The sequence below is a fragment of the Musa acuminata genome, chromosome BXJ3-11 (genome assembly GCF_036884655.1).
Source record: "Musa acuminata AAA Group cultivar baxijiao chromosome BXJ3-11, Cavendish_Baxijiao_AAA, whole genome shotgun sequence".
NCBI lineage: Eukaryota > Viridiplantae > Streptophyta > Magnoliopsida > Zingiberales > Musaceae > Musa > Musa acuminata.
The window spans coordinates 30,712,979-30,736,576 of NC_088359.1; the positions used below are offsets into that span (position 1 = coordinate 30,712,979).

Here is a 23,598-nt window from a genome sequence, read left to right on the forward strand (position 1 = left end):
TACTTTCATAAATATAAGAATCGGAATGTAACTTTTTAAAGTATGAAATCGAGATACTAAAGATAACTAATTATTAAGATACTAAAGATAAGTATGATAAGAAAAAAGAAACATAGAAATACAAATATCATATTAATAAAATTTGAAGAAATAATATTCTTGATTTAAATTGAAAAATAATCTTCTTCTCTTTTGTTCATTTTATTTTGTTGATGGACCTAAAAGCTCTACAACATCTTCAATCAGAATTTATATTTTTTAATCATAATCATAATTTGATTTCTTTTAATTTTTTACATTAGTTTCTTAATCTAGAAAATTAAATTAAAATATTCTAGATGTTACCATGTAATAAATTACACATGTAAAGTAATCCCTAAAATAATCATTTTTTTAATATATGATAAACTAAATTGGTCCTCTCCTTTTCTTCAATTTTCTTTTCTGCTGTTTCATAAAAAAAATTATAGTGAGAGGTTTGTCTGATAAAAAAAAAAATCAAAATCATCATGTGAAAGTGAAATAAGTTGAGAAAGACACATACTGTGCTTGCTAGGGTTTTATTGGGTTTCTTGTTTGGAAGCCCTTTCACCTCACACGTGTGTAGACATATACTTGGCAACTTCGCATTATTGTTTGACGCATTAAGCACACCGACCGGCCCGCCCGCGGCGTCGGCGGGTGGCGAGGGCGGCCCGGCATGGGGCAATATTTTTTTTAATTTAATGTTGAGAGATAGTTTTAAGAAGCTTACTATTTATACTTTTTTTACTATTGATAATCTTTTTATTATTAATATTAAAGAATAAAAAAAATATTATTTTACTATTTATGATTCTCATATTATCAATTTTATTTTATTTTCTCGTAATCCCTTATTTCATCCTTACGAACGTCTCTCGATCTCGCTCGTTATCCTCTTGATATTAAGAAAAAAGTTAAAAAGGAGGACAAGAAGAAAAAAAAATAGCAATATCATAGTTATATGGATTACATCAAATTTGTTTAGTAGATACAGAGTTCGGTTTAGGTAGAAGATATAAAATGATTGATATTGCCCATAATCTCTATTTGATTTCATAATTTGATAAATGAGATATTGTGAAGGGTTACATCTTGATAAGATCATTTAGTCTCATATTGATTGAGGAGTATGGGAACCAAAAATTTATAAGTCTGTCGAGTCTGACTTACCGTCAGAGATAATGTTTGTTGAAACTCACATATTTCGAAAGGATAAAATCGTACTAAATATTATTATCAACTTATGTTCTGTTTAGAAGAGTCATTATCCTTCAATGTATCGTAATTAATGTATAGAAGCCTGTCATGCCCAACACATAATGTGCATTCACTGTCAATGCGCTGGTTGGATGTGGTATTTATGGTGACTTAACGAAGGATTACTCGATCGAAAGTTGTGTTTATGGTTGATATGCTATTTTTCTGAAATTATTTGGCTTTTGCACTGTATATAGGTTTCTGCGCAAGTTTTTTTGCATTTCTTAGTCGTGTGATTTCAAAAGATCGAAATGATGATTATTAAACAAAGTTAATACCACTTGATTCAATATAACATCTTCACTAGCAAATTGAAAAGGTTAATATTTGGTTTTCGATGTGTCATAAGATGAACCTGTCGACAGTTTTCTAGATGCTACTTTCATGGTACAGTTTGATGTTCCATTTAGATACAGCCAAAAACAAGAACACATCTCAGACGCAAAAGTGTAGAAGATTAGGATGAAATCTTGCTTTCAATTTTATCAACAAGAGATTGGCTGAGATACACCATCATGTTACATGCCACACAAACTCCAATTCACTAATACAGTCCACAATGCACCTGGTGAGCTCATATTTGTCCATAAGTCAACCCATAATATTTTCTAGAGGGCATCCATAGGCCAAAACATTTTCTTCATTAGTGTTCAGATCCCACAAGAAGATTCTTGAAAGAGTAGCATAAGTTTGTGCTTGCTAGTGAGATCAGTTTTCCGGTATGGTATCTGTGCCATTCCTCTCAGTAAATTTTCCAATAAGAGAATTGCTTTATTTTGTGTATTTTGCATTGAAGAAGAAAACTCAGATGCTAAAAGATACCACCCAAGGACTATTGACTTTTTCAATCATCAACAACTTTGATCTCGTCTTAAAATCTCCGCAGATCTAAGTGAAAATCTTCCCCAGCAGCTTTTGTTCTGAATCAAGCTTGAACTGTTAGGTGTCCAACTTTTGCAACAGCAAAAATAGAACTTCAAAGAGAAAACCATAAGCGAGACCTTAACCAACTTGCTTAATCTTCCATCTGCTCTTTCTTTTCTGTTTAAAATCTTCAGGACCAGCAAGCTTTGTAGTGCTCGAGTTCATTTCTGCAGATAAACGTAGTGCTAATTCAAATTTTCCTGCCCTTTTCAAGTCACTGATAACTGAACGATAGGCATAAACAGAAGGATGTTGAGATTTCTTCATCTCTTCAAATGTCCCAAGTGCATCTTCAACATGCCCTGCCCGTCCATATGCATCAACTATGGCAGTGGAAGTAAGCAAGTCCATCTCAAATCCATGCTCAAGCATTTCATTTGCAATGGTCTTGCAAAGATCAAGCCTACCAAGCCTCCGCAGACAGTTGATTAAGGTGCTATAAGTAATCATATCAGGAATATGCCCAAGATCTTTCATAACCATAAATTCAGCCATCATCTCATTTATTCGACCTGCTTTGCCCAATATCGCTAAAACTGTATTAAATGTAACCGTGTCCACTTTTGAATCCAGATTCTTCGATATTTTAAATATCATCAAGCTTTTGTCAATCTGCCCAAATTTGGCGGCCACGAAAATGATCCTGTTTATGACAGTAGGATCTTTACCAAATGTAATGTCACACACATCTTTGATGAAGTTGACTACCAGATCTGAATCAGCCACTTTCTGAAAAGCCTCTGCAACTTTGTTATAAGAGGTAATATCAGGAGGCAGATTAGATATTAGCAAACTCTTGAAGACCTCAGAGAAAAGACAGAAATTATTTGATTCAACTATTGCCGTAAGAAGACTGTTATAGGTATTCAGACACACATTGATGTCTCTACTGTGCAAATGTCTCAACAAATAAGCAGCATCTGACAGATTGCCTGATCTACAGAGTTTCTCAATATAAATAGTACAGATTTCCTTAACTGAAATTGACTCATCCTTCTTGGTAGAAATAAAGAGTTCCAAAGCCTTAATCGCATTTTCTTGTTCAACAGAAACCTGTGTTGTGATGGAATGTGTAAACAGAGTTGAAAATATAGAGCCAATGGCCAAGTTATTGCATAAAACATTGTGAACAAGTGGGACACCCAAGATGTATCTCAGCAGGTAAAATTTTTTAGTTACACAGAAAGTACATGACTGTAAACAGACCTCATGCAGGGAACAAAATCTAAAAATCAGTAGAACCATGATGGAATGAACTGTTTTACATAATTTTAAGCAGTTATGCAAGTATTGTATATGGTTGCTTAATTCTACCTTGCAACAATTATTAGTACACGGCAATCTACTTAAATAATTTCCATCTAAAAGTAGGACAACCTGTACGGGGATAGAGTACAAAAAATTAGGGCATAGGAAGAGAATGGAGGAATAATGAAGATTCCACTGAAAGCACACTTCATCTAAGTGGAAACAATACCAGCAACGAAAACACAAAACATAACAGATCCTGAACTTGTGGAATGAGATAGGGCGTTGAAGGCGACTTCTTCTAAGTAATTTTAATTGGTTATTTAGGTTGCTTCGTTTAATGTAGAAAATGTCATTGCAATGATGAGACCAATATCCAGCAGTTCAAGGCAATGATAAGTTGTTAGATGACAAGGATTTTTTGTGGGTTGTTGGGTATACCACTTGTAGGTTGATAGAAGTAAATGAGAAGGAAGATTAAGAGATGGAGAAGGTTTGAACAGCCAGTTGTAGGATTGGTTTTGTGGGGCTTTAGAGATTTTATAGCAGAATTAGAAAATACAGATAAGACATGGGAAGAAAGAATTGGAAATGGATAGTTATCTTGAAATCATTCTACATCCTCCACACTCAGTTTGCTCATGAATCATATGTATTAGCCGAAGCCAATTTTCATCAGTGTACTGTATATCCCAGTTATATTTCTGACAAGTTGTTCTGTGAATCCAGGTCTAAGGCAACCAGGGTCAAGTCAATTTTGTAATGGCAAGCCTTTCCTACTCCTGTATTTGTTGCTCCATATATAGAACACACAACACGGGAGTATTGTATTCTTGAATAAGCATGGATATTAGCATGTGAATGGATACAATGGAACTGATCGCATGACAAAACAAAGATACAAGAAGTACATAACCGGAGCATTGGAAAATAATTTTACAACGTTATATACAACAAATACATTACCATGATGTGTTACAATATGATATAAGTATGGAGTGAAAACAAGAGGGTCCATTTCTGATGATATTTTAATTAAACACTAGAAAGCTTCATCTGATTCATGAGATGTGGGCATGCACATATGATGTGATTTTTGGAGCAGATTCAAGAATCCATGAACTCTAATGCAATGATCACATCATAGGACACACTTTCAGCATTCTAGTAACTTAGTAAGCCACTTTAACATCTATGAAGAATACGCCAGTATCTAGTCTATTACATGCTAGACATTTCATGACTAGATATTATGTCTCTATAAACGTGTATTTTTTTTCACATTATTCACTATGTGCACTTCATTTTTCAGGCCTTGGTCCATTTTAATTTTACTCTGCTATATGAATTTTCTCATAACAGCTAAATACAGCATTACTGCTGTTATTTTGAAGCTCTGCTTATGTCAAAACCAACTTCATATTTTTTATGCGAGTGTGCAACCATGTATTCCAAGAATTCTAAGCTAAGCATCGGCTCCAATCTCAATATATATAAACCAACCCGACATGATTTCATTCCCTCATTCCGAAGTAATAACAAAATTTAATCTTCAATAAAATACTCAATAACGTGATTATGTTTCAGAGACAACATTCATCATCAAGATGGCAACTTCGAATCAGAAGTTGAATCCAATAGTATCTCACCAAAGAATGTGCCAATCATCGCATGCCTCGCCCCTTTAACCGGGACCGATCAATATGCCAAGACTCAAAATCAACGACAAAAGAACCTAGAGGGAACCACGCGGAAAGGGTAAGAAGACGAAGAGAAGGGTGACTTGCCAATCCTGTAGAATACGAGACCGACGGGAATCCACTGAGGTGAGGCGCAAAACCGCTCCTTCTCCCACGACTTCCGATCAAGAAGGCTCCTACAATCAGAGCGCAGTTACCACGGCGGCCTACGGAACACGGATGACGAAGGCTCGATCTGGAGAACAGAGTCCGCGGCAGCGGCCGACATACACGACGAAGCCAGTTCATTACTCCCTTCCCGCCGTCTCTGGCAGATCGACCTCTCCGAAGACGTCGTGCCTCTGCCTCCGCCTCGGGGTTTCCGGCAGTTCTATACGATCTTTGTTGCCTGCCGACGAACTCCACTACAGCGATTGTTTTCGGCGGAACAAAGCCTAGGGTTGTAGCCGAGCCCAGCCGAAGCCGAGCTTCGAGCTGCTCGGGCTCGGTTGCTTGGAGTTTCTATTGAGTTCAAACCCGGTTCAAGTTCGGTTCGAAATCGACTCGACCCTAAACTCGAATCGATGGAAATCGAAATGTTCTTTTGAGCAATAGTGAGACTCGTTGGCAGTGATGAGCGTAATAATTACGATAGGATTCACGTGACATCAGTTGCATCAGGGGATGTATCACGCCTTTATCGACTTGATGAGGCCCCCGGTCAACGCGAATCGAAACGCCTATCAAAGCACATTAACACCCTATTCAGGCTTGATCCCTCACACTACGTCAGCATCGATGTTAGACGCTACCAGAAGTACGATCCTACGGGCAGGCACATCAGGCATATCAGGCACACCAAAACATTCGTGCTCCAAGGGAGAGGAGAGGAAAAAAGCACCACTCTGCTAAAGAATTCCCCTTCCACTATCTTTTAACTTGATCGTCAGAGGGGTCGTGTTGAGCTTCCCGACCCGACCTGTGTGCAGGTGTGAAGACGGTGGCCTCCCACTAAACGCCCAGGCGAGGAGCCCCCTCCCGGAGGAAACGACGATTCCGTCCCGATCGGACCATCACAACCGGCCACCTCAGCGGACTCAAGGGTCGTTCTGGGAAGATCCCCTATTATCCAAATCTGAACTTCGCCGCGTCAACCCCGAAACCACGGCTCAAGTTGTTTCCCTAACAGGCAGGAACTATTTGTTTTAGCTTATCTTCATCTCATAAAGAATCGATTATCCTCCCATCATACATATATTAATTAAATTTTAAATTATGATTAATCGAGGACCATGATATATTAAAAATATAATCAAATCTATCAAAATCGATTCTTTATGAGCAACGTTGAATCCTATTAAATTATGTCTATCTCAACATAAAACGTAACGTCACGATTTCGAATCGAAAATAATTATGTGCCTCCGGATACCACGGGACGGCGTTGAATCCGGAGCGAATTGGATAGACCAGGATAGGCAACGTGGCACGATGCTGACCAGGATATGCATGCGTTTTGTTGGTGGCCATGGTTACACGCTGCTCGACCCGTCGGCATCACGTGGAACATTGGCTGTCCCATTTATACGTGAAGCTATGGTTGTCCATATTCCGAGGGATTTTTCCTTGATTTCAAACAATATTTTATTATATCATGATTTGATACCGCACCTAATCTTCCCCCAATTTGTATCGAGAATAGTTAATTACATAACTATAAGCAAGAGATTAGAGTGAAATACGCAGTTCTACTGGCTAAGCAAAAGGCAAAGGTTTGGATCGTAGGCATCTATCCGTCATCATACCAAGACGTGGCTAAGAAGTCTCCAAGTCAGCTATATATCCAAGCAAAACAGTACTGCTCGTACTTATTCGCCGGGGAGTAGATGAGCTCTATGCTTGGCATGGCCTCTTCCGACCTCAGTTCTCGTCTCTCTGCAGCCATGGAAACAACCAGCCAATGGTACTGTCTCTTCTCTCTGACTCGCACGCGCAGCACTCCATGGCTCTGTCTGTAAACTATTCCTAATTTCTCCTATATTCCAGGGATTTTTCACAAGATATCCCAAGCGACATCGTCGTCCAGATCGGAGACGCTACTTTTCAGCTCCATAAGGTACGCGAGTCTTCCCCCACACATATGTAGGATCTTCTTCTATCTAATAATTCGTAGACCTTGTTATGCAGTTCGTGCTGGCGTCCAAGAGCGGGTACATCACGAGGAAAGTGATGGAGTCGGAGAGCGCCAACCTTAGCTGCATAGATCTCTCGGATCTGTCGATCGGAGCAGAGGTGTTCGAGAGGGTGGCCAAGTTCTGCTACGGTGTCAACTTCGAGATCTCCGTGCGCAACGTGGCGGCGCTGCGGTGCGCGGCGGAGTACTTGCAGATGACCGAAGAGTACTGCCGTGGCAACCTGGCGGCGAGGACGGAGGAGTTCATCAACCAAGCGGCAGTGAAGACACTCCCAGGGGCGGTGGCGTTGCTCCGGTCGTGCGAGGGCCCCCTCCTCCCGATGGCCGAGTCGCTCCGCGTCGTGCAGCGCTCCGTTGATGCCATCAGCTTGAAGGTTCCTAACGATAATTATTCATGCTGTTTAATTAATTACCGGCAGCAATATATATATATATATATATATATATATATATATATATATATATATATATATATATATATATGCTGTTTTTCTCAAGAGATTACAAATAATAATTCAATAAAATATAAGCAAATCCCACAATAATATTAATAACGAGTTCGTCGTCTAACTTATGCTCGTTGATTTAGCATGGTGTTATATCACCCTCGAAATCTAGCAATATAATTACTTTTACCTCCACCCTTTTGCATTAATTTAATTGTAGGCGTGCAAGGAGTCGAACCGCCCAACGCGTTCCCCACCGAACTGGTGGGCCGGCGAGCTCGCCGTTCTTTCCCCGACCTCCCTCCAGATGATCCTCATCGCCATGAAATCCCGCGGCGCCGACCCCAAATCTCTCGCTGCTGCCGTTGTCGTCTACGCTGAGAATTTCCTACCCCACCTCCTCCACCCTTCCTCCGGCGCCAGCGCCCCAGCCGGCGGAAACGACAGGACTAGGGAGCGCAGCCTTCTGGAGTCCGTTGTTTCCATCCTCCTTCCCGACTGCGACGCCCCACTTCCTGTCGGCTTCATCTTCTACCTTCTCCGGGCCGCCATCTTCCTCGAAGCCTCCGAGGGATGCCGGCGGGAGCTAGAGCGGCGGGCCTCCGCCTGCCTCGACCAGGCGACAGTCGCCGACCTCCTCACCATCACTCTAGACTATGCCGGCGAGCGTGTCGTGGATCTAGAAACCGCGCGGCGTATTGTGGCCGGCTTCGCGGAGAGGGAGGCTGGCGGCGGGGGTGGGGCGGTCTACAAAGGAGATAGTGGCGCCGCCGGCTGCTCCGCGGCGGTTCAGAAGGTGGCGCGTACCGTCGACAGCTTTGTAGGGAAGATCGCGTCAGATGAGGAACTCTCAGTGTCCAAGTTCACGGGGATCGCGGGAGTTCTCCCCAAGTCAGCTCGCCGCTTCGATGACGACCTCTACCGCGCCGTCGACATCTATCTCAAGGTCCAAATTACCCTACAAGTGTAGGAATGTTTCTCCCTCTCAAGGAAGTCTTTTCAGTCATGGAACACAAGCTAATTACCATCGGTCTTGAATTGGGTATATACCGCAGGCGCACCCGGGGCTGGACGAGATCGAGAGGGAGAAGGCGTCCAGTGTGATAGACCCGTTGAAGCTGTCGTACGAGGCCCGGCTCCATGCTTCGCAGAACAAGCGGCTTCCCTTGCAAATTGTCCTCCATGCTCTGTACTACGACCAACTAAAGCAAAGGAGCGGAATGGAGGATGAGGCAGCGGCTGGGGCACCGGGTGCAACGCTGGGACCAGACCACGGGTTGAACGCCGACGTCTCGTTGATCAGGGAGAACGAGGCCCTGCGATCGGAGCTGAAGCGGATGAAGATGTATGTGTCGGAGTTGCATCGAGGAGGGGGAGGACAGGGGAGCGGAGTCAAGGCTAGAAGCAAGAAGACCATGTTCTTCTCCTCGGTTTCCCGGACGCTGGGGAAGCTTAATCCTTTCAAGCAGGGATCAAAGGATACTTCCAACATGGACGACGGTGTTGTGGTGGATGTGACCAAGCCCAGGAGGAGGAGGTTCTCGATATCTTAAAGACCAGCGATATCCATTGTGATGCTATCCCTATTCTTGTCGTCGTACTTCCTTATATATATATATATATATTTGTGTGTGTGTATCTGCTTGTTGTTTGTGTAAAAGAATTCTTCTTGACACAATATGATCATAAGTGGTGGGGAATTCGTTAGTTTGTGTCCAAAATATCGGATATACATATCATATATAAATAGGATATTTTGACATGAGTCAGATATTTTTGAATGTTTTTGTGTGAGTTAACATATCGCATATAAAAAAAATATGCTTTCGATGTTTTATTTTGGATAGATATATCACACGTAAATAAGATATCTGAAATATTTATTTTCTTATGAAGGAACCTAGCATATCTTTTAACTCTCCAATTCTCCAATCAATTTATTATTTTATTATATAATGTATTATTTATTTTTTTAAACAAATTTAATAAAATTTTATATTACAAAATATTTATATTTCTCCACAAAGTGATTGATTTCATCGTTCTTCAATATTTTTAGATTGTATTAATCAAAAGAATATTTAGATTTATTTGAATTGAATTGAATCAAGTATAATATTATTTGAAATGTAAATATATATTAAACATGTACTTATTGCTTATTTTTAACAATGCAAAATATTATTAATTTATTACTAATTTTGGGTACTTATTGCTTATTTTATCATCTAATTGCATAATTTTTTCGTTCGACGGATATAATTCACAATATATAAGAAAATTATTATGGGAATAATTGAATCATACCCAAGTAGATCCCCAGAAAATACAGGTGTCGTGGGACCCAACTGTTTGACCAACCAGAAACTTGGGGACGTTAAATAGCGGCGTCCATCGTACTCGGGCCCGGGAATTCTACTCATTCTAGGGTTACGCAGGTCCGGCGACGGCCCGACCGCCGCTCCGCTCAACTGCTGTCAGATCGGGAAGCGGTTGCTCTCCTGCTTCTTGTGCTCGCGATTGATGAGAATATTTTTTTGGTTACCTATTTATTTGTGATATTTGTCAGATTTTGCTTTCGTTACTGCAGTAATCTCTGTGTTTGCGACATCCATCGATTGCCATCTTCATCTCGCACGAGAAGCTGTGCGGTTTCCCAGAGTCCGCTGCTGATTTTATAGGGAGGGAAGGCGGAGCTGCGTGTATCGGAGGGGAAGGGCCGGCACCATGAAAGCGGCAGGTAGAAAGAATATTAGGAGGGCGTCGAAGGAGGACGATATTTCGCTCCGAGAAGGCCAGGGCATCATGAAAGTTGTGTCTCTTCGCGGCTCCAACGTTATCGAGGTCGGGTGATGGCGCACATCCATGCATGAATCTTGATACTAAACAGTTTCACCCATGTTTTCTACAGGTTACAGTAAATTAGAAAATCCCCTTTGCTTGATGTGATAATGATTCCTTTTTGTTGCATCTCTTATTGAATTTTGCGGTATGCTTGACATGGATGGATTACTACAATAAATGCAGTATCTTTGAATGCATCCTTTGATTTCCAGGAAGCACAAGATTATTATTGGTGACTTTTACATGTGCCTTACTCTTCAGTCGTTGTTCTGATTCTTTAGTGTCACTAAAGGGGTTTACTTGATAAATGGCTTCTTCAAGTGCGGCCAGTTTTTCTGATGTTTGAAGATTACCGGTTTGAAACCACCTCTTTGCATTGTTTTTGTGTTGTTTGTCGATTCATGTTGCCATCGCATGATATATTTGCTTCAAGCTATGATGCATATGGTTGTGACATTGGCTGTATTGTAGCTTAACTCTTGCGTCAATGTTATTTTATCTATCTCATCTTTATATAGGCAACAATCAGTCCAGCCCATAGAATCTTGACTGATGTTGTATTTTGGTTAGTAAATGATGTAGGATGGATTAAAGAGAACTTTGATTATAGTATAGTCCATTAAGTTCTAGCATTTGAAAATTTAGACCAACATCCACTTCTTGCTCTGCTTGGTATTCTGTAAATGCCTGAAAAAATACATGAAAATTGAATGTGATACTTCGCAAAGTCTCTGTGTGTATCAAGCCTGTCAAGAACCATATGCTGAAGTAGATTACAGTTTGAGACGTAGGTTGTTCTTTGAAGTTGGAAATTCAAGTTTGAGTTTCCTTTATATTAACTAACCTGATGCTTCTTCACCTCCAGTAACTTATAATCGTTTCGCTGTCTTCTCTTTTGTTAGGTCATGGATGCCAAAGGTGTTAAATCTCTCGCTTTATTTCCAGCCAAATTTCAGAAGAGCTTTTGGATTAAAACAGGTATGTAGCTTAAGCGAATGTATCAAGGGTCTTTTTTTTAATTTCTGACATGGACATACAAAAGTAAAAGGAAAATCTGCTGTATGTGCAGTGTGTTATTGTTATCTTATATATTATATATTAGTCAACATTAGTCAAGGACGTGGAATTGCCTCCATATGTGACATTGGATTGCTTCCACCATCCAGGAAGTTTCGTTGTGGTAGATGAAAGTGGAAGGGAGAAAGCCCTTGAGTCAGGTAGCAAGATAGCATGTATGGTTTCACAAGTTCTCTTCCATGACCAAGTTCGAGCACTTGAAAAATCTTTGGACTGGTGAGTTGCTTTTTTTTTTTTTGACTGGTGAGTTGTTTGATGATTCATGAGTTAACATAATTTGCTTTCATGCAACGGTTCTGTAAACATTTATATAATAAAGACACAAAACCGTAGGGTGTTTATGTAGTATCTTAAACCTTTGTACTTGATTTTTAAAGAACTAAAACAAGCAACTCTATGCTTGTTTATATGGAGTATAAAATCCATCGACCAATACAAATTTCTGGTTTATATGCATTGCTTGGTTGCCATGTTGCATTGTCTGATCTGTGCATCATCTAGCCATATTACTACTGGTGTGTTTCTTTCATCGATGCAGGCCTGCTATATTCAGAACCGCAACACCTGATGATAGCCACCAAGAGTCGAAATCACAATGCAAAGAAGAAACGGGTTCTGATAGTGAGGATGGCCTCCCACCACTCGAAGCAAATCTGAACAGAAATAGGCCGATTGAGCTGTATTCCGATAGCGATTCAGATTCTTGTCCTGCTTCCTAGCACACTATCGATCAGTTGAAGGGACAATTTCTTTGATGTATTTTGATGTCCATAACACTGCTTGTCTTTGAAAGATGGTGATGGACTGCTTATTCCGCCCGAATTGGACTGAATCAGGAGTCCTGTGTAGTCTCTTACACTTGTGTTGGATACTGAAATCACTCGTCACACTTGTGTGGCCGTGATGGGATTACCTTTCAAATTGGACCTACCAATGGTAACATATATGGGGATCTTTACTTCATCTTTTGCCTTATGGATCAAATATCTCTCATTGTTTCTTGTAATGATATATATGCAGCGCATCATACGAGCACAACGGGAGATAAGGTGAACGAAGGCCATCGATGAATTCGTGGTTAATTGGATCGGTGTGGCATATCATGTCTTGGTTGCATGAGCTGCTAGTCCGATCACGGTTCCAATCATATCGATGGTTTAATGGTTTTAAATCAAGTTAGAGTCGGGTTTTGATGGTTTGATTTTTTTTTTTTTTTTAAATCAAAATCAGAATCGATTGTTCTAATTTAGTTTCGAGCCGATAAAAAAAATCTTATAAATAATGAATATGTTCCTTCCAATAATTTGGTGATATCTTGAAACATTAAAATAGACTATTTTGATTCACTTGTAATTGATTTAGTTTTAGTTCCATATGATTCTAAAATTGATATTATAAATCAATATACCTCGAAAAAATTTGTGTAATCGAAAGAAAAAGGTTTATGTGAACTTAGCCGCTTGTTTCACGAACGAATGATCGTTTTTATGCTTAGCCGCTCGTTTCACGAACGATCGATTTACATAAAAATAAATGTTTTCATAGACAAAAGTAGTCCCTACGACTTAAAAATTAATATCGATAAGGATAGATAATTGATCTTGATTTTTAAAACAAGTTAATCAAGAAAAATATTTGTATAATGCTCCTCCAATTATCACTCGAGGATATAAACAAAATATTTTTTGAAGTATTATTTTGACATGACATTTATATGGCTCGATTGTCGATCGGATTACCACGAAATTCTATCGATAACCATAACATCACGGCTAGCTAGACACCCTCTTTCATGAAAATTTCGTTTCGTCTGACCTTACTTTACGTCGGCATCTCACCGATAAAGCTTTTGAGGAAACATTTTGTGTGACTAGGACGGTCAATGATGGCCACTGTGTCATCACGGACGATGGTTGCAACACTGTATGCATACCATGCCGGCTGACGTCAACGTCATCTCCATTGACTGCCTCATCCATTCTTTAGACACCGAAATGAATGACGTCATCTCCTTCCACGTCATTCATTCATTCATTAGCTCTCGGAGCAGCAACCATAGGCACACAGAACAAATAAATATTTCTTTTCAGAAATATTTACAAACTTGATCTTTCATTATATCGAGACCAAAACTCTATACTTTAGATAAACTTGAGTATTAGAAGAGTCGTATCGAGTACATCGCGACTTAGGTTTTGTAAGTCGTTCGACTCATAACGATTTTACGATGAAAGTTTTGTCGAACCAGACAAGCTATGTGATATATGTTGTCAGGTTAGACTTATGGTAATCATTATATTAAGTTTAATATAGTTAATCATGATTTGTCATAGTTAATTTGAGATGCAATGTCCAAATCTTTTAGGAATATAAAATCAATTGCTCATTTGGATCCATTCATTTGTTGGATGGTCGTTTTAGTCTGACCATTCAACACATGGATTCTACGGTTTGACCCATGGAACATTCTGCCAACGCGTGGTATGTGTCAGGATTGACTGTCATAGAGTGTATGTATATATATATTTATATATTTATGCACCCATTACTTATGTTTTGGGATTAATCTAAATCTAAAAGAAAATATCTCATAATCTATCTAAGAAAAAACTAGAAGCATTAAAATGTTCTTCCTAAAAATTATAGAATATAGGAAGGATAATTGTAGAATAAAAATTCCCAATCTTGCCTTCATGATTATTTTCGCATTTGAATTCCTAAAACTACAAACAACTTTGTTCGCCAAGTAATATGGCATATACATTAATAAAGACTCCACGATACTTGGCAACACTAACACATCCGTCAGATTGGACTTCCATTATTACCTACCTATAAACGATGTAATCGAACATTCTACGAAGATGACTTTATACACTTGAGCCTTTTGTGCATATCCATTGACCAGGACCGAAAGGGACGGTCAGCAGTCGTCACTGCAAATGTATAGTCAACCGTGTGTCTGAACGAAGAGAGGACATGTCCACAAGCCCCCTTCCTCTCCCTTTCCGAGAGAGAGAGAACCACAGGAGAAACTTACCCGCCAAGTAATAATCAATGCTGCATCTCGTCATGTTGTTATGTATCCTTGTCCTTCGGTTGGTGTTCTTGTGCGCAACCATCCAAAACGAGAGATCTTTCGCATTTCTCTTTCTCTGACGTTGAACTCCTTTTTAGCATGCCAATTCTGAATCGTGTGACATAGGAAGAAGCACTGTACTCGTTGATGAAGACAATTAGTGATAACTTTGATTAGTATTATTTGGCTTGGCAATACTGTTTTCTTCGGTCGCTCGTCATCTTTGAACATTAACTATAGCTTACGAGTTTGACAGAACTCATTTGCGGAGGAATTCATGCTCTCGGAAGAATACTGCTTGCATGCAATCAGGAACACGACGTGGGGTATCCAAGCTTAAACTTTTATCCTAGTTAGCTATCATTAATATTTCGATCATAATATTTCGAAAAAAATATATTAACATTCTTATAATTACAAAAGTAAAATATCTATATCCATTTATCTTAACGTCATCGGTTTTATAAACAAAAATATAAAAATAATAAGTAAACAAATAATTTTAAAATTATAATTGATAGTAGGAGATGGTGAAGTCGCTAGAGACTCCGGGTGGTTATTATGGATGAGGAGAACAAAAATAAGAAGTAAGGGCATCTTTACATTTGCGTAGACCCCAACATAGCTATCTCGTAACCCTTTTGTCGATTGACAATTGGTCAATGATGACACAGATATAGAGTGATGAAAGGGTCACTCAGTAATCGTGTCAGGATCGACACAAATACAAGCGACTCTTACCTCTCGCTACTGCTCTCGTTATCTAAAACAACTATCCTATAGTCTCCAGCGGTGTCATCGTCCATCACCACCGGTATTATTTGTCACCACTAATTGAAACGTTAAAATTATCTTTTTACCCTTTGTTTTCATATTTTTGTTAGTAAAATTGAAGTCGATAGGATAAACGGACCTAGATGTTTTACTTTTATAATTATAATAATATCAATATAATTTTTTAAAGTGTAAAGACTATAATATTAAGAGCAATTAACTATACGAGGTCGTTTACCTGGAGATCGTTTCCCTGAGTTAGATGAATAGGTTACTAGTCGGATTTTAAATTTTAGATAGGATTTTGATGAGTACTCATAGTTAGGAATCTATACTATAAAAAGTATGTGATTTTATTTTATTTTAATGATGTTTTTATGTTTAGAAATATTTTGATTATTTTATTAATATTTTACTCTCTTTTTTTCCTCTGTCTAGAAGTATCCAACGCTCTTTTTATGGATTGAGGCATCCAACGCTCTCTTTATAACATCATAAAAAGAGTCTCTTCAAATACAACATAAATATAAGCATGTTTTCTCTACTTATAATATTATTTTATATCGAATTAAAACTAATTTGAGCATTAAAGGATTTCAAATATTAATAACAATTATCACATCTCGATGAAAAAAATAATATTACTAATTTTTTATTCTTAAATTATTGCAATAATCTATTAAACAAATCTTTTATAGGTAGAGATAGTCAAAACATCAAATTTACTCGGTATCATCAACTACGAGAATAGGGTTTTTTGGTCCACCCAATCGATGAGGACCATACATAGTATATTCACAACACTAAATATATATCTGTATGTTTCCCCCTTTTTTTTGTGAGATTAATAGTATGGTTATTTTCCTTTGTCCACAAAGGCGTCGCGAAGTTCCTTTTAGTAAAGGAGATAAATAGAGGCCGGTGGGATGTGGCCGACTTCAGTTCTCGATTTGTCCTTGCGTTGACCAAACGCTGCGCGATGACAAAGACCTCACCCGACCTTTGCTTTCGTGTAGTTTCATTCCGGCGTGACACGCGTGAGTCTGACCGCGTCTTCGTTAGCCGCGTAATAACTCGTACTACCAATCCACATAATATGTGTAATGGGCACATATGCCATGCGTATAACGTATGTGCTAACCTGGCATCGTAGAATCTACATATATTATGTGGCGTGGGTCCCGCGGCGGCTAGAAATAGACATCGGCACCCACGTCGAAATGATAGAACGTCGCTGCCGGACACGTAACGGTGCTTGAACGTACGTACAGACCGTATACGTTCACATACGTTAGTTGATGTCTGGGTGGTTAGTGGACATCACTGGAAGGAGCTTTATATATGCTGAGCTGCTACTGAAAGGGGGAGGAGAAGCTCATCAAATCACTGATGGAGATGGAGATGGAGATGGTTGCTCCACGCTACACGTCGCCGGGATGCAACCATGCGACGGTGATAGAGGAGATCAATCGTGCACACGAGCTGACGAGCCAACTGCAAGCTTTTCTGCTGCCGTTGCTTCCGAGCAGTAGCTGGTCGGAGCTGGCCATAGATCACTTGACGGAGATGATCAAGTGCTATAACTCGGCTCTTTCCAAGCTCCGGGCTGCTGGTGGATGCCGGTCAACGCCGTTGGATGCCTCCGGTCACTGCGCAGATGATCAGAAAAGGAAGAGCTTTGAGGGTAGCGACTGGCCTGTTGTTCCCAAGAAAAGGTAAATCTGTTCATGCCGCAGCTGAGATCTTCTGTGAAGACTCCAGTATTATGATCTGATGTGTTTAACTTGGCATAGATCGAGTCTTAGCTTCCGCTTTTGCTTGCAGGAGGAATGAGAACTGTCGTCCGATAGTCACATCGGTCCTGTACGACGGGTACCAGTGGAGGAAGTACGGGCAGAAGGGTATCCATGGCGCCACACATCCAAAGTACGTAATCCCTCCCCTAAATCCATGCGTATTGTTCACCAGATCAAGTGGAATCTGAATCATATACATATATATAAACCTGAAATTTGGGGAATGAGAATTGAAATCTCACGTCGGTTCACGAAAAGGAGGAATGCGTTTTGAGATGCATCACCGATGCCATCGTCCTAAATATTCTCCTCTGCAGAAGCTACTTCCGGTGCACTTACAGCAAAGATCAAGGATGCCCAGCCACAAAGACGGTGCAACGGGATGAGAGCGATGCTGATCCACCCAAGTATCGCGTGGTTTACCGCATGGCACACACCTGCAAGAATAACATGGACGCCAACTTCCCTTACGCGATGGAATCATCTTCCAATGACACAACCTCGGTCGTCATCCAACACCAGCATTTTTGCCCTCCATCAGCTGCCACTCCCAACCCTAGCCAGAGTAGCTGCCTGTCCAATGGCGATCAAGAGCTGATGCATCTCTTTTCCCCCGAGGAAGTTCCCGGCACAGGACTCGACATGAAGGGTGAGATACTGAGCTTACCATGGTCATGGGAATCCCTCGAACTGGATGCATATTTGAAGACAATGATGGATAGCATGTATTGATTGAAGAGATAGATAGACAGCAGCTGATAAAAGTGAGTGAAAGTCCTCCACCGAACGAGTAATATCTTCAAGTCTGCTCATTGTAACCAGCGAACAATCGAATCATGCTGGGGTTTTTCTTTGAAGATACGAATGATTAGTAGTTGAACGATTAATGTTTCTACTCTACGATGCTTTAGAGAACAGTATAATAGATATTCTGAAATGCTTTTATAGGAATCAAAAGAAGAGCTGCTTTATGTGTGTGTGTATATATATATATATATATATATATATATATATATAGTGTGAGTGTGGGTGTGTGTGAGAAGTCGGAAATCATGCAGTCAGAACGCAGGGTTTGAACCCAAAGAAGAAAAGGTGGTATGTGATGACGTCGGTTGGACGGTCTCATTCTTTGTTAATCATTTATTATCAGAATCCGCGTGGGATTAGAGTCTTCTTCTTCCTTCTTCAACATGCTTGGAGCAAGTCCTATGTCTAGCTAATTAAAGAATTGATTATTATTACCTACATAGTATTACTATAAGATCTTTTCTATGACTTAAACCTTAGTTCTAGAATCGATAGTTTCAATTCGAGATCGACAATTTCGATGAAACCAAAATCATAATTAAAAATAATTTAAAATAAAAAATTTATATTTTTACAAATCCTAAATTATCGATTTCGGTTCTTAAAAATTAAGAAGTATAACTCAACCATCTAAGTTTAGTTTCGATTCAATTTGAAACCAATGAACCATCAAATTGGTTCGGTTTTGATTAGATTATAGTTTAAATCGATCTATGGTCAAAACTATATCGGAATACCCAAATGATAAGTAAAATAAGATATGACATTGAAACGGGGAAGAGAGACCCAAAATTCTAAATAGTGGGTTTTATATTGATTTGTTTTCTCTCTCCTATTTTATTTGTTCTTCATGTGTAAGAAGAATAGAGCAAATGTGAATACGAAGCAGTCTTGGGGGAAAAGAGAGTTGCAGACCGCTTGTGAAGCTGAAGATTGCGTTTTGGAGGTCTCTTTTTCGTTTCTTTTGGGTGCCTTTCCGTCCAAGTCACCGTCGGTGTAACTTCGTTTCCTTGTTGGATAAACTCACCACGAGATATATAGATTTATCGTCGTCTTCGTCTTCGTCAAAGCTGTTCCTCGGTCCATGCGGCCGACGAGGCTAAAGCTTGCTAAGTAAGCCTTTACGCATGTAGGCGTGACTTTGATTGACCATCATCATCTTGGGAGGCATGACAGCACCTAACTTTGTATACTACCAAGTTTATATCAAAACATGAACAATCAATATAAAATGCTATCATGTTTGCATGGGAACCACTCACTCCTTTCACTAATTTAATCCAAATTCAGTCTCAGGATTCTCACATAAATACTGAAATATTTTTTTCTAGATAAAATTCAAGAAGCACTATGAACAAAATACATATATTTTATTTTGTTTGAAGAATTATTTTATTTGGACATCAAGAAATAAGGAATAAACCTATGATCGACATGCACTGAATGCAGTCGATTAAAGCTAAGTTAAGTGACATGTACGGTTGGAAAAATACGATAAAGAAAAAGATGAAAATACTATGGAAACAAATAACAAACACAAGATCAAGAATACTATAGGAAATATATTTAGGCTTGAAACGTGTATAAACAATTTTCTAAAAATAATATTTGCATCATATTCTCAATAAGATTGCTATGGGTTTGATGTAAATAGTTTTAATGGATATAACAAGCATTTAGAAGATCTGTATTGCAAACAATAAAGAATCTTCAAAGAAAAATTAGAGAATATCTAATTCAATCACTTGGAGAGTAAAGAAGAAGAGTATGAAAGAGATATATTCATTATTTATCTTCAAATATTTATTTATAGATATTTTTCTCAAAAGATATAATCTTTAAAAAATAACTACCCAAATAACTACAAAAGAAATCACCTTTTCAAATAAATCTTTTGAAAATAATTTTTTTAATTTGAATAATTTATAACATGTACATCTATCATAATTTTTTTTAGAAAATGTTTCAGTCGATATAATATATATATATATATATATATATATATATATATATATATATATATATATATATATATATATCAGAGAGAGATACTAGAGAAGATACTTCAAAACTTCAAAATTCTTATTTACCATCTCTCACAAAAATCTCTATCTATAGGTCTCTTTTGACTTACTCATATCTGACTAAGATTCTTAAATTTTTTAAAAAATAATTATAAAATTAAATTTAATATTTTAATTTTTTTATAAATTAAACTTTAAAAAATTATTATGAAAAACTTCATAACATCGAGGAAGATTAATTTTTTTATAAATTAATCTTCCTCGATGTTATTGTTATGTAAATTATTTTCTAAAATATCATAATTCTGAGAATAGTCATTCTTACCGATCGATCTATCTTATTGGTCCGATTCAATTATAAAATATTGATATGTTTGGAATCAATTTGTTAGATTTCTTGAACCAATCTCTAAATACAAAATCAATTTAATTAGTATAGAATATTCTCAAACTTTATAACTTGATGATTATTTCAACATTAGTGACATATTTTCTTTTGAATCTTTAATTGTTGGTTTTTATAAAATTTTCTTTTATATGCCAAGATAAAATCACTTTCATACCTCCAACGAAAATATAATTATTTGCCCCAATAAAATAGTATCCACATAAATATATATTTTTTAATTTATTTTGTAGAAGGATATATATACATCTTTCTTAAATATTTTATAAAATCAACAATGCTTCTCTTCTTCTGTCTTAGCTTCAAAGATTCATAAAATAATATTTTTATCTAGTTTATTGAAAGATAAGCTTCACTGCTTTTTTTATCTTCCTCTTTCTTAAAAAATATTTTTTTACTATTAAATCTCTATTTATCTTTAAAACCATCCAAAATAAATATTTTTAAGACCTTTGACATGAGAAAAGTTTTCATCATTATTTTTCATCTCCAATGATCTTTTCCATCAAATATGGGTAATAACGAGATTAAAATAAATTATAAAAATCATCATTTATGTCTTCAATCTTTTCTTTTAAGGATGATCAAACTTTTACTTTGCAAGCTTTCTTTATTTACTAATCGATGTTGTGATAACTTCTTCTTCTGTTCATCATCTTTCTCCTACTCCTCTTATTTGATGAGTTGCCATGATCTGATTCGCTCCTCATCAATGTTGTAATTAATTCTTCTCTCTCTCCCTAGTATGTTCTCCCTCCTCATTTTTTCTTTCTCTATAATTTCTCTCTCTAACATCACTAGTTATCTATCTAAATAGCTCTAATTCTCTATATATAGTGTTATTTCTCTCGTTAAATAATAATAATATATTTTCTCATTAAATAATAACTAAGATAAGTATTTATAGTGAAATTTTTCACGTAAAATAATAACTAAGTCTCTCGAATGAGATAAGTATTTACAGCATCTATTTTTCTTTCGACAATCTTTTTACCCTTACGTTCTCTTTCTCGATCCTCCACGAGCCCTTTATTTATAGAGGGATAAACTCAAAACATTGATTTTAATTACGATAGTGATTTCTATCTTCGCTAAGACTCCTAAACCAAAAAAATTATATCTAATTAAAAATTTTAATTTAATATTCTAACAATGAGATGGAGATAATTTAATATTCTAACAATGCTAGTCATAAGCATGTTTATTTTCGTCTTAAAAAAGACTTTAAATTTGAGATCTCTAGAAAGAAAAATTAAAATTAAAATATATCAAAAATATAAAATATCAAAGCTTTGGATAAGTTGTAACATAATTTTTTATTGAATTGATAGTCCTTAATCCATCTAGAATTAATTACCATGATTTCACAATAGAGCACAGAATATGTATGCACATGAGGGCATCCAACAATAATATATATATATATATATACCTCAACCAACCCTAATGGCGGGCATGTTTTAGCTTCCTTGGAGGGCTTAACTCTGAAGCCGTTGCCCATCGGCATCCTCGATGGCATCTACGAAACAGAGGAAGGGGAATCAAAGTTTCTTTAGTGAGAGAATCTCATCCACTTGTGCTAGAAATGAATGCAGAATTCCCACCTCCTGGAGGACTCCTCTTGACGGCATCGGCGTACGTAAGTGAGCTCGGTGACGGTCGCTCTGTCGGGCTTTATTGTCCACGTTCCTTAACTCTGCTCCATCTCATGCATCGCCACCGCCTTTAAGTCCCTTCCTCGTAACCCAGTACGTGCACCCTTTGTTGGAACGCAAGCAAGACGAAGATTCAAGGCTCGCTTGTCGAAAGGAGGATAAGGAGCAAGAGATGGATCTCAAGACTCTGTCGCTCAAAGATCTCATCGAGGGTCAAGAGTCGGCCACCCAACTCCACACCATTTTGCAGGACATACTGCCGCTGCTGAAGAGCGGCTCTGCTTCCACTGCTGCAACTCTTATGACTAGGATTTTGAGCTCATTTTCTCGACCAATTTCTTTACTAGAAGTTCAGGGGATGGTAGAAGGTCTGCCAAATACTCGTGTTTCTGATGAACGGAGACTGGATGCATCCAGCGATAAGAGAAAGCTCCACCAGCCCGGAAAAAGTGGCTACAGACGCAGGTAACCAAATTCTCTCCCTGCTTGTAGTTTTTCCATCATAATAATCCTAGCATCATGCTGAAGAAATGGCTACAGACGCGGGTAATCTAATTCTCTCCCTGCTTGTAGTTTTGTAGAAGCTAATTCATCAAACTGCGTTTTTTTCTTCGAGAGAAAAAAATAAGAGTGGAGTTTTGATCATACAGTGTCTGTCTTTTCTGTTGACTCTGATGATGTTTCCTTCTGCCATACAGAGCTTATCCATGTACGAACACGAGAGTTGTATCAGAGACGATGGATGATGGTCATGTTTGGCGAAAATACGGGCAAAAGAACATCTGCACTTCAAAATTTCCAAGGTCTCTGTCTTTTTCTTTTGGTTGATTATCTCATAATTTATATTCGTAATGCTTGGAATATATTGAATATATTCCTTGAAATGGCTTGCATCTGCCGCATTGGATTATGTTGAAGCTGGTCTTCTCAGGAGCTACTACAGATGTGGCCACAAATATGACCGAGGTTGCCAGGCCACAAGACAAGTACAGAGATCGGAAGAGGACCCCTCTATGTTCGTGATCACTTACATGGGACAGCACGCGTGTGTGGGCGGAAGCACATCACCCAGTCCGCCCTCACCCTGCGTCATCAGCTTTGGATCGAATGCTGTACAAGAGAAGTCCTTCCCGTCCCCCATCCCTTCACGCGACGAGGAGGTGCCAAATGACTCGACTCCATGGACTTCTCCCACGGAACTAATATTTCCAGACTTACCGATTTACTTCGATTCTGTTTCCACGGCGGCCACGTCCGGTTGCCACGCTTCTGCTGATAGCTTAAACTTGGAGTTCAATCCTGAGGCATTAGAGTTTGGTGGTGTGTTCTGCTTTGGACAGGGTGAGCCACTGCATCAGATATAG

At 38.4% G+C, this 23,598-nt stretch overlaps 5 protein-coding genes across 7 annotated transcripts; 4 read left to right on the top strand and 1 right to left on the bottom strand.

Annotated features, from left to right (window-relative positions):
• Positions 1-1,738: 1,738 nt before the first annotated feature.
• On the bottom strand, positions 1,739-5,636 carry LOC135652222 (pentatricopeptide repeat-containing protein At1g11900-like). Its single transcript, XM_065173025.1, has 2 exons — positions 5,241-5,636; positions 1,739-3,258 (listed from the first exon to the last, which is right to left on the bottom strand). Exons 1-2 carry the CDS (start codon positions 5,439-5,441, stop codon positions 2,284-2,286), a joined length of 1,176 nt encoding a protein of 391 aa, XP_065029097.1. The 5' UTR covers positions 5,442-5,636; the 3' UTR covers positions 1,739-2,283.
• Positions 5,637-6,938: 1,302 nt separating this feature from the next.
• LOC135653276 (root phototropism protein 2-like) lies at positions 6,939-9,534 on the top strand. 2 transcript variants are annotated; one of them, XM_065175069.1, is made up of 5 exons: positions 6,939-7,095; positions 7,179-7,248; positions 7,306-7,700; positions 7,993-8,718; positions 8,828-9,534. In XM_065175069.1, exons 3-5 carry the CDS (start codon positions 7,314-7,316, stop codon positions 9,323-9,325), a joined length of 1,611 nt encoding a protein of 536 aa, XP_065031141.1. In that variant the 5' UTR covers positions 6,939-7,095; positions 7,179-7,248; positions 7,306-7,313; the 3' UTR covers positions 9,326-9,534. The 2 variants fall into 2 exon arrangements, with proteins under 2 accessions (XP_065031141.1, XP_065031140.1); XM_065175068.1 differs by having other exon boundaries at positions 7,320-7,700.
• A 610-nt stretch (positions 9,535-10,144) lies between these two features.
• Positions 10,145-12,656, top strand: LOC135652718 (uncharacterized). 2 transcript variants are annotated; one of them, XM_065173898.1, is made up of 5 exons: positions 10,145-10,264; positions 10,363-10,616; positions 11,519-11,594; positions 11,783-11,909; positions 12,232-12,656. In XM_065173898.1, the coding sequence occupies exons 2-5, from the start codon at positions 10,500-10,502 to the stop codon at positions 12,410-12,412; spliced, it is 501 nt and encodes a 166-aa protein (XP_065029970.1). In that variant the 5' UTR covers positions 10,145-10,264; positions 10,363-10,499; the 3' UTR covers positions 12,413-12,656. The 2 variants fall into 2 exon arrangements, with proteins under 2 accessions (XP_065029970.1, XP_065029971.1); XM_065173899.1 differs by having other exon boundaries at positions 10,150-10,264; positions 10,342-10,616.
• A 4,263-nt stretch (positions 12,657-16,919) lies between these two features.
• On the top strand, positions 16,920-18,396 carry LOC135652250 (transcription factor WRKY45-2-like). The gene is made up of 3 exons (XM_065173070.1): positions 16,920-17,261; positions 17,371-17,472; positions 17,660-18,396. Exons 1-3 carry the CDS (start codon positions 16,936-16,938, stop codon positions 18,072-18,074), a joined length of 843 nt encoding a protein of 280 aa, XP_065029142.1. The 5' UTR covers positions 16,920-16,935; the 3' UTR covers positions 18,075-18,396.
• A 4,010-nt stretch (positions 18,397-22,406) lies between these two features.
• LOC135653023 (probable WRKY transcription factor 70) lies at positions 22,407-23,598 on the top strand. The gene is made up of 3 exons (XM_065174432.1): positions 22,407-22,699; positions 22,933-23,037; positions 23,166-23,598. The coding sequence occupies exons 1-3, from the start codon at positions 22,407-22,409 to the stop codon at positions 23,596-23,598; spliced, it is 831 nt and encodes a 276-aa protein (XP_065030504.1).

Bases quoted from the DNA above. Each gene is read 5' to 3' on its own strand.
- LOC135652222 (XM_065173025.1), bottom strand. From the start codon at position 5,441: ATGAACTGGCTTCGTCGTGTATGTCGGCCGCTGCCGCGGACTCTGTTC. The intron at 3,259-5,240 runs GCAAGTCACCCT...ATCACAACACAG, and splicing joins TCTCGTATTCTACAGGATTG to GTTTCTGTTGAACAAGAAAA.
- LOC135653276 (XM_065175068.1), top strand. From the start codon at position 7,019: ATGAGCTCTATGCTTGGCATGGCCTCTTCCGACCTCAGTTCTCGTCTC. The intron at 7,096-7,178 runs GTACTGTCTCTT...CCTATATTCCAG, and splicing joins ATGGAAACAACCAGCCAATG to GGATTTTTCACAAGATATCC. The intron at 7,701-7,992 runs GTTCCTAACGAT...ATTTAATTGTAG, and splicing joins TTGATGCCATCAGCTTGAAG to GCGTGCAAGGAGTCGAACCG.
- LOC135652718 (XM_065173898.1), top strand. From the start codon at position 10,500: ATGAAAGCGGCAGGTAGAAAGAATATTAGGAGGGCGTCGAAGGAGGAC. The intron at 10,617-11,518 runs GTCGGGTGATGG...CTCTTTTGTTAG, and splicing joins GCGGCTCCAACGTTATCGAG to GTCATGGATGCCAAAGGTGT. The intron at 11,595-11,782 runs GTATGTAGCTTA...TCCACCATCCAG, and splicing joins GAGCTTTTGGATTAAAACAG to GAAGTTTCGTTGTGGTAGAT.
- LOC135652250 (XM_065173070.1), top strand. From the start codon at position 16,936: ATGGAGATGGAGATGGAGATGGTTGCTCCACGCTACACGTCGCCGGGA. The intron at 17,262-17,370 runs GTAAATCTGTTC...TTTTGCTTGCAG, and splicing joins CCTGTTGTTCCCAAGAAAAG to GAGGAATGAGAACTGTCGTC. The intron at 17,473-17,659 runs GTACGTAATCCC...TCTCCTCTGCAG, and splicing joins CATGGCGCCACACATCCAAA to AAGCTACTTCCGGTGCACTT.
- LOC135653023 (XM_065174432.1), top strand. From the start codon at position 22,407: ATGGATCTCAAGACTCTGTCGCTCAAAGATCTCATCGAGGGTCAAGAG. The intron at 22,700-22,932 runs GTAACCAAATTC...TCTGCCATACAG, and splicing joins AAAAGTGGCTACAGACGCAG to AGCTTATCCATGTACGAACA. The intron at 23,038-23,165 runs GTCTCTGTCTTT...TGGTCTTCTCAG, and splicing joins TGCACTTCAAAATTTCCAAG to GAGCTACTACAGATGTGGCC.